This window comes from Anneissia japonica, unplaced genomic scaffold (assembly GCF_011630105.1).
Source record: "Anneissia japonica isolate Jap-2015-1 unplaced genomic scaffold, ASM1163010v1 scaffold640_len1575945_cov177, whole genome shotgun sequence".
Classification (NCBI taxonomy): Eukaryota; Metazoa; Echinodermata; class Crinoidea; order Comatulida; family Comatulidae; genus Anneissia; species Anneissia japonica.
The window spans coordinates 830,736-845,454 of record NW_022684376.1 but is presented as its reverse complement, the minus strand read 5'-3'; the positions used below and the strand labels follow the sequence as shown (position 1 = coordinate 845,454).

The 14,719-nt window shown below is 33.1% G+C and overlaps 2 protein-coding genes and 1 long non-coding RNA gene across 4 annotated transcripts in view; all 3 read left to right on the top strand.

The window, feature by feature from the left end:
* Window positions 1-2,543, top strand: part of LOC117105073 (interleukin-20 receptor subunit alpha-like) — a 6,035-nt gene extending 3,492 nt beyond the window's left edge. The window contains exons 4-6 of the mRNA XM_033246094.1: window positions 668-840; window positions 1,824-2,067; window positions 2,527-2,543. Coding sequence (XP_033101985.1) covers window positions 668-840; window positions 1,824-2,067; window positions 2,527-2,543 — 434 coding nt within the window. The remainder of the gene's footprint in view (window positions 1-667; window positions 841-1,823; window positions 2,068-2,526) is intronic.
* A 341-nt stretch (window positions 2,544-2,884) lies between these two features.
* On the top strand, window positions 2,885-4,666 carry LOC117105116. The gene is made up of 3 exons (XR_004444859.1): window positions 2,885-2,947; window positions 3,361-3,503; window positions 4,054-4,666. It is a non-coding gene; the product is annotated as an uncharacterized LOC117105116 (long non-coding RNA).
* Window positions 4,667-6,811: 2,145 nt separating this feature from the next.
* Window positions 6,812-13,590, top strand: LOC117105637. Of its 2 annotated transcripts, XM_033246823.1 has the most exons (7): window positions 6,812-6,999; window positions 8,750-8,885; window positions 9,205-9,368; window positions 10,899-11,080; window positions 11,729-11,900; window positions 12,055-12,203; window positions 12,898-13,590. In XM_033246823.1, exons 1-7 carry the CDS (start codon window positions 6,939-6,941, stop codon window positions 13,147-13,149), a joined length of 1,116 nt encoding a protein of 371 aa, XP_033102714.1. In that variant the 5' UTR covers window positions 6,812-6,938; the 3' UTR covers window positions 13,150-13,590. The 2 variants fall into 2 exon arrangements, with proteins under 2 accessions (XP_033102714.1, XP_033102723.1); XM_033246832.1 differs by lacking the exon at window positions 6,812-6,999 and having other exon boundaries at window positions 8,752-8,889.
* The last annotated feature ends 1,129 nt before the right edge of the window (window positions 13,591-14,719 follow it).

The following is a 14,719-nucleotide window of genomic DNA, read 5'->3' as shown; positions in this document are numbered from 1 at the left end:
ATATATATATATATATATATATATATATATATATATATATATATATATATATAAAATAAACAAAATTAAAACTTCTTTTTTTTAATTAATTTTCTTTAGCCCTATTCTGGAATATTAAGCACACTCCTATAACTAACTATATACATAAAATAATTATATAAAGTTTAGAACTTATTGGTAGATAAAAGGATGTTAAAACAGAATTTCCATCTCAAATAGCGATTGTGATTACCTAATTACCGCATCAGCTTGAATACCATCTTGGCTCTACCAGCATCTATACTACAGTAACCTACTAATAAAACATTAACACATACGCACACTCGTGCGTTTGTAAGACAAGACGTGTGCTTGTTCGTCCTCCATGGTTAGACACGAGCGTAATTCTGCTTCTTCTGATTGGTCAATTGTTAATTTTATTTGACACTCCGGAAAGGTCATGATGTCTACTTCGTATGTTATATTTGCTGTTTAAGCAGCTAATGTGTAAAATTTACACAAGGCTATTCTTCCAATAACATTTTTTGATATCGATAATGCATTCATTTGTATTTATTTTAATTGATAACCAAGACTCCAAAATTACAAATATCTCTACAACACTACTCTAACTTTTCTTCAATGTTTACATGTTTTTATTAATTTCAATTATATTCCATGGTATTAGGTAAAATTGATGCACCTTTGATAAATAACATCAGCATGCTAAACAACGATACGTTGATTCTCGACCTATCTTTTCCCGAAACACCTTACAAGGCTGGCACCCATAGGTTGCGTGCAGACGATAGTAAATTGAATTTGGGCGTTCAAGTAAACGTACGAATCGAGAAATTAAAGGTATATCAGTATTCTATTATCGTGTTGCATTTGTGTTATGATACTTTGACACTTTCTGTTTTTGAAATATAATTGTTTGCTTTCATTGGTGCTATTACGGGAGAAGAAAATTAATGAAAACTGCAACATCTAGTCCCGGGCGCATAGAGACCTCGTTTATTTGCGCTATATAGATCCATCTATTATTATTATTATTATTATTATTATTATTATTATTATTATTATTATTATTATTATTATTATTATTATTATTATTATTATTATTATTATTATTATTATTATTATTATTATTAATATTATTATTATTATTATTATTAATATTATTATTATTATTATTATTATTATTATTATTATTATTATATAAGGGTTAGACACACGTATTCACTGGGCTGCAGTTCAGTTTTTGTTCACTGCTCTACAAGCTTGGTTATATGAATTGTGAACACATGTTGCCATTTTTTGATTAATTTATTTTTGATAAAATCAGTTAGGCCTACATTGCCGAAAATATGTTGAATTTGTGGCGTACGTTCCAATGGAAATCTATTTAATACCGTTCATCGATAGTCGTCAGGAAGGATTGTCGAGCGGGATATTCCCGGCATGGTTCACGTAAATTACTACACAATATTCAATTTAGAAAGGTGTAAAGATTATTCCAGGTGTGAACCATTCAATCCAATTTATCTTTCCGAAAGTGTACATATCGGCATGTATGTTAATATAATGCTAATGACCTATAATTTGTTTAAATAATATGTATAATTCCCAAGGTTTAGTGTCATACAGTATTTTTGTATTTTTATAATGCTCTATTCTGTTTTCTGCATTTGTAATGAATTTTACATCGCTTTTGGGTGCAGAAACAAAGATTTTAATAATTTAAGTAATGACCAGAAGAAACTGCATCCCTAATTTATTATTTTGTTACTTGACAAACGTTTGGTATGTTCACCAATAAACAAGTTAGGTTTCATTTACAGGTGAATAAAATAATTTCAAAGCCTAGTTACAGGATTTCAAACGTTCATCTCCAACAAAATACAGTCTATACAGTGAGTGTATTGTCAGTAGTGAGAGGAGGATCAAGCCCTGTTCCTAATATAAAGAGGTTTGAGAAGAAAGGTGAAAACATTTATATTCTTGAAGAAATACCAACTTCCACTTCACCTGATGAGGCCACAAAGTCAATAAAGCCAACTACTGAATTCAAGTTTAAAGGTGACGGTAGATATTCCAATATTGTTGTTTTTTTTTCACCATACACATCAAAATGCATTTTAGAACATGCGAATATCAGTAACGTTTTTCACCGTTAGCGCATTTCCTGATATCATATGGAACCTTTTACGAAGACCAAATGAAACTGATGAAACTTAAATAACGTATCCAAAAATTTAAAGTCTTAAAATTACAATATTTTCATACGGTATATTCCTTTTTATTTTCTAATGTTAATATAACGGGCATAGTATTTCAACGCAGTTTCTAATTAGCATAAACTATATAGGGTATAAATTAAACTGCAATTGTCCTGTATACGTTATCAATTTATCATACCAAAAGGGTATATTTAAATAGAATCTGTTTAACTTTTTACTTGTGCTTGTATCTTGTCTATGTACCGTAACCAATTCCGGCTATTATACCTTTTTATGTTATACCTTTTATTATTTTACGTTTTAGGGTCAACAAGGTTTTAATTATGTTGTAAAGATGCCCGTGGCATACATGAGGTCGACATGCTGACCCCCGTTGTAGTTTTTACATTTCGTCATTTCTAATAAAGGACATTTTTCATCCATACTTAAATGAATATGTCTCATATTGGTGTCCGGTGTGAGCAATGCCATAGCCAGGATTTTCAAACAGTGCGACAATATTGGGGTGGAACCACTTTACGTGTAAATTCCAATAATGTGGACACATTCTCTTAAAAGTTGACCCATTTTACGCAAAAAATATGAAAAATGTGGACCCATTGTCTTAAAAGTATAATAATCGTATGCAAAACATTATATTCTTTAAGAAATACCAACTTCCACTTCACCTGAGGAGGCCACAAAGTCAATAAATTCAACTACTGCATTCAAGTTTAATGGTGACGGTAAATATTCCATTATTTTTTTTTCCACCATACACATCAAAATGCATTTTAGAACATGCGAATATCAGTAACGTTTTTCACCGTATGCGCATTTCCTGATATTATATGGAACATTTTACGAAGACCAAATGAAACTGATGAAACTTAAATACCGTATCCAAACATGTATAGCCTTAAAATTACAATATTTTCATACGGTATATTTGTTTTATTTCCTAATGTTAATATAACGGGCATAGCATTTCAACGCAGTTTCTAATTGTCGTTTAAAAAATAACCCCAGTAGAAATTGAAACCCGCGGTCTATCGCATACAACACATGTACACATCTACGAACATTAAAGCAAATGATTATTTTGTTTATAGATACTTAATTTCCAAGCATTTTAGCTAGTTTTATTATTCTTTTCCAGTTTCACGTTGGTCTGTAGCCCAACTTGTCTTCACGTGTGCAGTTACAGTTATATTATTGGTATTAGGCCTACAAATCTCGATTATTGTCATTAAGCGCACTTGCACATATGAACACCGAAGTCGTTTTCAGTTACCGCAATGGGTAAGATATTGTTTGTGCTAAAATCTGAAAATTCAGTATAACAGTAAAATTACCAATTTACAAATTTTGCAATTAAGTTTGATTGTCATGCGTGTTGCTACATAAGCCCTTCATTTGATTGCTAGACCATTTAATATTTTATTCCAACAGTAAGAAATAATATTATGCATATGTGTGTTAATTGAAAGAGAAATGTTTCTCGTTTTAATTTTATAGTATTACCGATTAATCAATTTAGATATTATATTAAATATTATAGTGTTATTAGCTTAACTCATAATATTGATTTAATATTATTCAAAGTTCCACAATTCTAAATTTCATTAAAAAATTATTATTTATTTATACTAATTATTTCAACAAAAAATTATGGCACCCAATTGTTGTTTTAAAGTCCTTTAAAAAATACCACCAGATACTTCAAAATGTATTTTACTAAATTAATCAATATCTAATAGCCTATGACAAAATTATCTTACAATATTGGCAACATACTGAAAATGTCTGTTTATAAATTGTATGTATGTATATATTTGTTTTGTGTATGCAGTTTTCGAAAGTTGTAACCGAGTACAAGTCAACGTCTCTGCCACGACAGACTGGACCGTCGGAGGTATTTGATGAGCTGAAGTCTAGGCCTAGCTCAGGATATTTGCAGATTGTTTTACAAGAGCAACAGACGAAAACATGCGATATTATTGAAGACCAGGGCTCTGATCCAGAGGAGGAACAGATCTTGAAGCAGGATAACAGTGTGGGAAACTGTGTTATTTTAAAAGACAATGACTATATCCAAGCTACCTTCTTTTCACACATGCCATGATCTGTGTGTGAATGTAACCATTATGAGGAATTCGGAAATATTATGTGATCTCACATTGATGGAGCGTCAATTTTACCTCATTTTTAATACCTCTCCAAAAAATGTACATAATGAACACAATAATGAAGATAGTCGTGGTTAAATTAAATGAAAAAAAACTAAAAGTAAATTCATTTAAATTTTGATATAATATTATCATAACAATTATGGTACGATAATTATGGTGCGCATATTCCATTTGAGGTGTTCATATACCAAACAAAACTCACGACGAGCTTAAGTGGCGCCAGACATGAATCTGAAGTCTATATTATATCCGGTGGCATATGAGTTTTGATTAACTTGAAGTAGGCTAAATAAAATTAATGTGTGTGTGGTTAAACGAATTAAATAATGTTATAATAAGAATAAATAGAACTGTCTGTTGTCCATGCCAACCAAATCAATATCTAATAAATCTACGTTCTTCTTTTTCTATTATTTATTTGCAAAAATATAATTTTTTTTCCAAGTACATGTTCAAAATATTTTTAAATCACTAATCATTAAGAATGGAAAAGAGAATATCTGAAAGATAAAAAAGTGTAGTAATAATTGATGGTATACCTGGGGAAATAGGGTAGCAACCTACCAAGTTTTTTTTTAAATTTTATCTTTATGATGGGTATTATACCTTCACTTTTAAAGCTTAAGACAGGGGTGTAACTTATCTCCATTGTTGTTTGCTCTATCTATTAATGGCCTTTATATACAAATATTAGATGTAAATATTTGTGTTTGTTGTTTGCTGACGATATTATATGTGTTTTTTTTTTCTTGTTCGATGGACCTGTGGCCTATAGATATAAAAGAGCACATCGTGTCTAAATGAAAAGAGAATGGAAGAAGTAAAGTGTTGCTACAAATTTCCCAACCGCAATGCATGAGAGATGCATTGGAACGGCAAGGAACCCCTTAGTGTTCTGGCGGGTCCTGATGTGCTTGAGCAAAAAAATAACTCTTTTTGTGGCCTTTACTTATATTTTTATGATGATATTGTATATTTGTATATAATGTTTGGAAAATTGTTAATTTGCTTGTCAACTACAATATTCAATTACTGGGTGTTTAGGGGTGGTGGTGTCAACCTATCAGAATGATAGGTTTATGAGGGTTTTGTACTCATGTTCAATATGTAGGCCTACTGTAGTTGGTTGTTCGTTACATTGTATAATATTTAGCATAAACTATATAGGGTATAAATTAAACTGCAATTGTCCTGTATACGTTATCAATTTATTATACCAAAAGGGTATATTCAAATAGAATCTGTTTAACTTTTTACTTGTGCTTGTATCTTGTCTATGTACCGTAACCAATTCCGGCTATTATACCTTTTTTATGTTATACCTTTTATTATTTTACATTTTGGGGTCAGCAAGGTTTTAATTATGTTGTAAAGTATGCCCGTGGCATACATGAGGTCGACATGCTGACCCCCGTTGTAGTTTTTACATTTCGTCATTTCTAATAAAGGACATTTTTCATCCATACTTAAATGAATATGTCCCTTATTGGTGTCCGGTGTGAGCAATGCCATAGCCAGGATTCAAACAGTGCGACAATATTGGGGTGGACCCACTTTGTGTGTAAATTCAAATAATGTGGACCCATTCTCTTAAAAGTTGACCCATTTTACGCAAAAAATATGAAAAATGTGGACCCATTGTCTTAAAATTTTACTAATTGTATGCAAAATATGAGAAATTTGGACCCTTTTTCAAAAAGCGGACTACATTAATTCTAGTTCTGTCACTGGATGACCATCGGGTAGCACGAGACGAGGAATAATTAAGATCAAATCTGGAACATAATCTTGAATTTTGTCCTATTTTCAATCGTATCGTGTCCCATTGCGGTGAAAAAAAAACATGATAGCTGCCTAGTTCTGCAAACATTGCACAAATAGTGATGCCAGATCAGATGCGTTGGTCCTGACAAGAACTGCGTTAGCGTGGTCAAGTCTGAGTACAAACAATCGGAAAGTGCTGCACCAGGAAACTTCGTCGAAGACCATCGGATCTGTCTAAATTCCGAACTGTATCTGAAAAAAATGAACAGGTGGATTTTCTTTTTATTTGGAAACTTCCATCAAACGATTGAAAATAGGACAATTCTAACTTCGGAGATTGTATCCATCTATCAGTGACCTATAATAACGTTTCTTTTTCTATGAATGGACAAATAATAATTATATGACTATGACTATAGAAATAAGCACAGGTTTTCCAGATGACATATAACGAAGAGGCCAGCGATAAATTCAATCAGTGACATAGGCCCCCTACTGTGTGCGTTCCCTCATTCATGGAATATTCATGAGCGTCATTTGATTTGAATTGTGTACAAATACAATCAAATACTTAGTGTATAGTGAGCGATTTGGGATTCAAAGCAACAATCCGGCATTTGCCCTTAACTTCCGCCAACTAACAATAATGCATTATACAGCACACGTGTTGTGTCAACACCTTATTATGCATTCTCCATTGAATCCATTGTATAAACGAAGGTGTAATATAATGTTATAGGCAGGCCTAGGCAGACTACATTATGCCAGATAAGCCTACAAAATGGCCCACCGATGTATCGTAGACCTGTTGGCACTTGTAGTACTAGTTCCTGGTTTAACAGGTAGGGGAACACTTTAAGTATAAAATGAACCTGGGGTGTGAGTTGGCTGGAAGTTAGCACACACGGCATATATCGTGCGTAGTCTCATAATTGACGTAGCTTCATTGTTAACACTGTTGTGTACGATGGTGGTAAAGAAGACATCTCCTGGTAATACAATATTCAGCACTATTATAATAAAAGTGTTGTTTAAAGTATAGAGGCAGTATTTAAATCTGACAGCAATGTTCAGTAACATAATGTTGGTGCGTGGTAAGATGTGTTCTATCAGCGTTCGCTATGCGTTAACATGTTTGGTTAATATTTAGTTAAAGATAATTCTTTAAAGGCATACAGTGCACCCTCCAATCCGAGACCCCTCTAATTCAAGACCATTTTTCCAAAGACCCAAATAGCAATCTTCAACCTTTTAACACAAAGCTAGCCCTCTAATTGGAGACCAACCCGAGACCACCCCATATTTTCAGGTCCCAACGGTGGTCTCGAATTGGAGGGCGAACTGTATTTGGTATACGTACACAATTCGACAGAAAATAGGGAATTGATTATAATACGGGCAGGATAATGTCCGCTCTAAAGCGGATATTTATAATAATTCGTTTACACAGTTTAATGAACTCATCCGATTATATCTATGGTTAATTTATCTAAGCCATTAAAAAAATGTATATATTGTGTATTTTTTATGATGATGTGTTATAATAGAGAGCTATTGCTATCTCATCTCGTTCGAGAATCGATTCACCAAGAAAATTGTTCGTTCCTGTCTTCGTGCTTACTCATATTTACCAACCTGAGAGATGTGAAATGCGTAAGTGACTCACCAGTTGACCGATGGTGGGGTCCAGGGCGGTGCCCCGGCGAGGGTCGAGGGAGAGTAGGCCCATGGCGCTTCGACGCTCTGAGCACTTTAAGCTGTTTTAAAACGATTTCAGGGAGTGTTTATTGCCAATACCTGGTAGGCCTACGTAAGCAAAAGTATTTTTAATAAAACAACGTACACGTTTCAATGTATGTTTAATTTGAGCACCCGAACTATGTAGACCTACACAAATATTGTATTACTGATTAATATTTAGTAACGCGTCAGTGAAATTTTTAAAAATGAAAATCAAAATAACGAGAAAAAAAAGGAAAGAGGAAGGAAAGAGAAAGGAAAAAGAGAAAGGGGAAAAGGAAAAGAAAAAGAGAGAGAGAAGAGAGAAAGAAAAGAAAAGAAAAAAGAAGAGAAAGGGGAAACAGAAGGGGAAAAAAGAAGGAAAAAGAAAAAGAGGAACAAAGAAAAAATTTTAATTAAATTTAAATTAAAACTAAATTAAACCCAACAACCGACTGTAAAGGACTGCCACTATACCTCCTACAGTTCCGTGATAATCAACATCATGAATTTGGGAACTTATGACGATGAAGATGAAGATTCACGTAAATACTTTACTCTCTAATGACTCAAGTTACTGCATGACAACTTTTATATTTTTAATAAAATTTCTTCTAATTTGGTTGGCACTATGGCTACTAGTAGTAATGACCTTTCGCTGTGTCTCATGTTTGCGTTCCCACCAACAACTGAACCTGGCAGCACAGCTATGTTTGCTATAGCCGCCCTACGACTGCTCCGTTCTGGATTTTTTAAGGAATTTTAAACCCTTTTATACTTCAAACTGTTTCACTGTGTCTGAAAGAAATATTGGCAGTTTTCTAATCAAACCTAATGTAATAATTACCACAAAATCATTGGTTTTATTTACAGAATGTTTAGCTATACAAATTACGCCTTCAGACCTGAGTTTCAGCACAATAAATTTGAACACAACATTGCATTGGACAGCAAATAAAAATAATGCACATGGTGTAAAATATGACGTGGAGTACAGCTTGTTAAAAGAGTGGGTATGCTTTTATATGGGTAACGTTTCAATTTTTATAGTAACGTAATTACAATTCTAATGCAGTTTATTATTATTATTAATATTATACGATATTTTTTCTGAAGCATATCGTCTACGAAGCGTGTAGGCATACAATAAAGGATTCAGATGAATGAGCAGAAGTGTGTATCGATCAAGAATAACACAAAATATCCAATTTTTAAATATAGGTGACCTTGAGAGAGAATATATATATATATATATATATATATATATATATATTCAATTTACAAACACCAAATAATCCGAATCTGGTAAATGTAATATTTCCACGCAGCAAGTGGGATCCTATTTGCAGTAACATTACTGAAACAGTGTGCGTGATCAACATGGATAAACAGGCCCTATCGTATGGCCCAACATTGACTGCAAGAGTCAGAGCGGTTTCAGAAAACGCAGAGAGTGAATGGAAATATGAGGAAACAAAACCAGTAGATGACGGTGAGATGGAATTTCGATAAAGGACAACATGTTTACTTAGGTGTACACAAGACAATGTTCTTATCATGGAATTGTGTATGTTCTAATTATAGTAATATACTGTACATTCTCCAAAATATGAAGATTTTGAGTTCTTAATATCCTAAGATGTCCAATCCAATCCAATATGCAGTTTTATTTACGAAGTTTACAAAAGCCTTCCAATTTCTACCAATTATGTAAATGATTTAAAGAAAAATAAAATATCCGCTCTTTATCTCGTTAATTGTGTTCCACCGAAATGCATGGTGGGAATACAAACAATGGGGCGCCCCGTACGGCTGGATCTAAAAAACTTCTACCAAACTTTCGTTACCAAGTCGTCGCGTATTTAATTGTCAATTCTCAATTAAAAAATTGTACACAATTGTACAATAGTACAATTGTACCCAGATAGTGACATCGGTGAATATATAACCTCCTTGGCGGAGGTAGAAACCGTTGCTATTATCCAAATAAAACAAAAACAATTAAGCCCATGGATCAGTATAGAAAACAACAATATAGCCCAGAATCGTATGGCCGGCCGGACGCACTCTAGTGATAATTCTTCCTCCATTAGTAGAAAAATAAAGGCGCCGTGTGCGTCTGGATATACTTAGCAACAGAAGAGAGCCCTGTACGTCAGTTCCGAAGTATGGGAAACTTGCATTATAAAAAAGAAGGGCGCCATCTACGTCGGCCCAATTTTCGCCTCATTTTTACTTGCTATGCGAGTGCTCTACTAGTATCTTTGTAATTACTTAGTTCAACAATTAGCGAAAGTTTTGGGATGGCAAGCCTCCTCCTTTGTAAATAATTTATATAGTCTTTTGGCAGATTGTACTTATTGAATTGTATTATATGTCTTCTGGTAAGTGGTTTTGTGAATTTTTCCCACAAGAATGAACATAAAATTGGGCATTCTAAGTAATTTAGGTCAAAGATTAACTCAATAATGATCCGTGGTTGCTGAGATACTAAATCCCAAAATAAAAAATATATCAAACCTGCGTCTGAATGCTATCGACGTAAGTGAAATATTAAATTCAACTCGGTTGACAACTACTCTGACCATGTACAGCTACTTTACTTTGGTAGTCCAAAGGTAATTTGGTAATCAAAGACAAACTGTTTATAAAAAAAAAAAGTTTCCCTTGATTGAGTTGATACTTTTGCCTGGTCAGCATCTAATCATAGCATCTTTCCAATTTTAATCCATCTCTGTAATATGGTTTATTTGATGCAACAAACATCATTCTTTTCGTTATGGATGTATTTGGTCCCCTGCATATGTCTCCAACAAATCATTAAGTATTGTACATTTAAAAAGTTAAGTATTATTCCAATATATATTCTAGCAAATGGTCAAATATTGAGTGATAAGTAAATATACAATGAAACTGATATCCTTGTGTATGCGGTTTGATAATGTGTGCACGTAAAACTCAAAAAACTAGCCTATCAAAAAATTATGTCATTATTTTATCTTTTTTTTCCCCTTTCTTTTAGGTTCTATAGGACCGCCAGCAATATCGTTGGAATCGATTGAAGCCCAATCTGTTTCTTTTAGAATGGAATTACCAAAGACGCCATATGTCGACTCAAATAATGTAGTGCTACTTGTTGATAGCTCAGAGTTCATCCTAAAAACTATTACGAAAGAAATCAGTATTTCCTGCAATAAATTTATTGTAAATGATGATAATGCTTTAATTTATTATGATGCTTTATAAGTAGATAGATAAATGAATTTATTGGATGTAAAGATGGATTGATTGATTGATTGATTGATTGATTGATTGATTGATTGATAGAGCTGGACGGATGGAAGTATGGATTAATGGTTAGAAAGATGAACAAATGGATTGATGAATGAAGTTGGATGGATGGACGTGGATAGATAGACCGATGGATTGACGGATTGGAAGATTGATAAATAGATAGATGAATAGGGGGACGAATGGCTGGCTGGTTGGATAAATAGATGGATTTATGTCGGATGCATCAATTAACCTTTGAGAATAAATGCAAACTCTGTTAAAGGTTTTTTTTTCAGATTTTCAACTTTATGAACCTTCAAATTATGTATTTATTTGAATAGGTTGACGGGTATGCTCAGAAAATACTGAAAAATGGCAACTCAAGCATTTGGAAACTATGTATTTTAATTAATCCATTAATATGCCTATGTGGGTCTTAGTGTTATTTACCTATAGGATACAATGTTATTTTTTGGAAAATTAATTTATTAATATCATGATGTTTGTAACACTAAATTTTAATGTTTTCAATTTTTTCTCCAATCTTTCATTAATTACATTTTTTTAACCTGTTCAAAGCGCACCAATTACACGACAGGTTCTTGGTGGATTTGGGAAGACCTTGAAGAAAACACAAGTTACAACATTACGTCATATTCTATTTATGGCAAATGTCCGGAATGTTCTAGGAGTTACACTGCAGATTTGGTTGCAGTCAGAACGCTAAGCAGCAAAGAATCATCCACTTCAGGTATACCATAATAATTTTATTTAAGATGAGAGTCAAATTTAATTATATACCGTAGCTAATTTAAATTATATATTTATTTGAAAAAAAACTTGCTGTAGCTTTAATATCTGTCTCATATTGAAATTTACTCATTTTTTCCTTTTTCTTTTTTCAGAACCAGAAATCACTGATTTACCAAATGTTTTGTTAGCGTATATCATGGCATTTGTTCTTGCACTGGTGCTATTCCTGGTAGTAGTTCGTCATTTATCAAGGTTCTTGAAACGGAGAGTGACAAACGAACGCTTCAAATTTCCAGTATGGGTAAGCATTGAAAATTAAACTATGAAAATCCAGAAGTCTCTAAATTGTCTGAAAACCAATTAAAAGATGTTTTAGTTAAATTTATATAAACATCATTGTTTCGATATTTGCCTGGTGACTGACCACTTTAAAAGATCGATTAAATATAATAACTTAAGTTTAGACGGGTTACGGAATTCTGCCAATGACAGTAGGCTGCATTTAACGGACCCAAGCTGATCATTTTGGACCATTAAAAGACAGCAACCACATAGAAACTGATGGTAACCACTTAGCGAGGAGATACTTTAATACCCGGTTAAATTACATCATCTGCCCTTCTTGTGTTTCAGCTAAAGGGCTGAAATTAAATTATGAAAGAGCACACCATCTTTACGAAGAGATTTTTGGGCAGTTGGTTACCTGTGCAATATGGCCTAAGTGCATGTTACAGAACGCACTGGACACATTGTCTCTCGATCTGTCCTATTACCACCAGAAGGACTCCACTAAGTATAGGTCAGACAATCCAATCAAAGTCTCAACAGATCTCTTCTAGAGGATTAGGAGTCTTTTAAATGTGAGAAAATCCTGACATGTAGGCTTAGGTGGCCCAATAGCTATTGAAACTCATGGCTTCGAAATTGGAAGGCTAGCATTGATCTACTAATGCTTCAATTCAATGGTGATGAAATTAATTTAAACTTTTTTTCAGTGGGACTCTATAACAACTGACAATGCATATGTGTGCACTCATCGTTCGAATGAACCACCTGAACTGTTCGATCCATTGAAAGAGGCACCCCCTAACAAAATACCTGGCAAGGACGAGTGTGAAGAATTATTGAAACCGAAAACAGAGTGTAAAAAAGCCCTACAACCTCAAGAGGAATTTGAAATCGACGAATATGTCACTCACGCTTTCATTGCTTCTCTAACATTAAACTTTACTTCTCATCAGACGTAACATTACGGTATTCTACAATAAATGTATTTATTTTTTGGATTATTTTTATTGCTTTCGTATGATTTATGATTACGCATATCATTATCATCGTTATCATTATCATTATTATTAGTATCACCATTATCATTATTAGCATTATCAAATCATTCTTTATTAAAAAAACAGTAAAAAAAACGTAACATAAAACCCACATCATGGCTTTCAAGCGAATATATTATTTACTATTACTCAGTAATATCATTTATCGACAGGATAAATTGTAACTATATTTATATTGTTACTTTTATTATTATTTGTTTTACTGGAGTATTATGTGTGTAGTACTTTTGTTTATTATCTAAAGTTCCGACACATACCAGTACTATAATTTTCATCAGTATTGCAGGGGTGGCGCCAGCGGGGAGGGGCGGGGGCCCAGGTCCCCCAATCGGGGAGAGTTCCCTCCCCNNNGTCGGAGAGAAAAACCACAATTCGTCGGGGAGAAAAAAAAATTATATGTATTTTTTACATATTAGTAGACTCTAAAATCGGTTAAATAAGCACTTGTAACCCATAAATTTTCAGCATTTTCGAGGGTTCGCGCCCCTGGCCATGGACCAATTTAAAGACATTTTAAGCGACGTTTGACCACGCATTTTCTCTCGTCGGAGAAGACTGCCCCTGTCGGGGTATTGTCGGGCAAATCTTGGCACCACTCCTGCAGTATTGTTAAGCTTATATAATACATAATACCTAGTCACCCAAGGGCATTAAGAGTTATCTTTAAGTAACTTTTATGGTTAAAGAAGGCTGAGTTTCCCCAAACTTTCAATGTTCACTTTAGATCATTGTTTTTTATCAAGTATTATAAAAAAAAAAGCTTACAATTTACTTGCATGAGCTAAAAAATTTAAAGATCCAAAAATAAAAATCGTATAGAAACTGTTGTTGATACATTGCCTGGTATTGGGTAATCATGAGGTGCTTTTTCCCAAAATGCTAATTACTACCGAATAGTGTATTGTCAATTCTATAGGATTAGTCCTATCATATTCTCTAATGGAAGTTCAGCTGCAGTTTAATTTTTTCTATGGATGATTGATTCATTTTAGTAGTTCATTAATAGGTACCGAAACTTACAGGAGCGAGATGTAACTGAGGGATTCAAAATTATTTCTCTAACTTTTGTTTTCTGTATCTATATTGAACATGATTTCTTTATGTTTGTGTGTTGTGATTTTTATGTTTGGTCTGTGTTTTTTTTTTTTTTTTTTTTTTTTTTTTTTTTTTTTTTTTTTTTTTTTTTTTTTTTTTTTTTTTTTTTTAATTTTTTTTTATTTTTCAAGGATCCCGGCAAGGCCATAAATCACACTTAACCTAAAACAATGTGTTAAAATTGCATGAACTTATGACATACAATATAAAGCACATTCGCAAATATAGAACAATGTTCTATAATGCTTTTATGAGCTGTATCAGAATTTCACACTATGACCCAAGGATTGAAAGTCATTCCTGGCTTATACTGTATATAAACATTAAAAAAACTTTGTATATGTTAATGTGAAGCATTTTTTTATTATCAGCGATA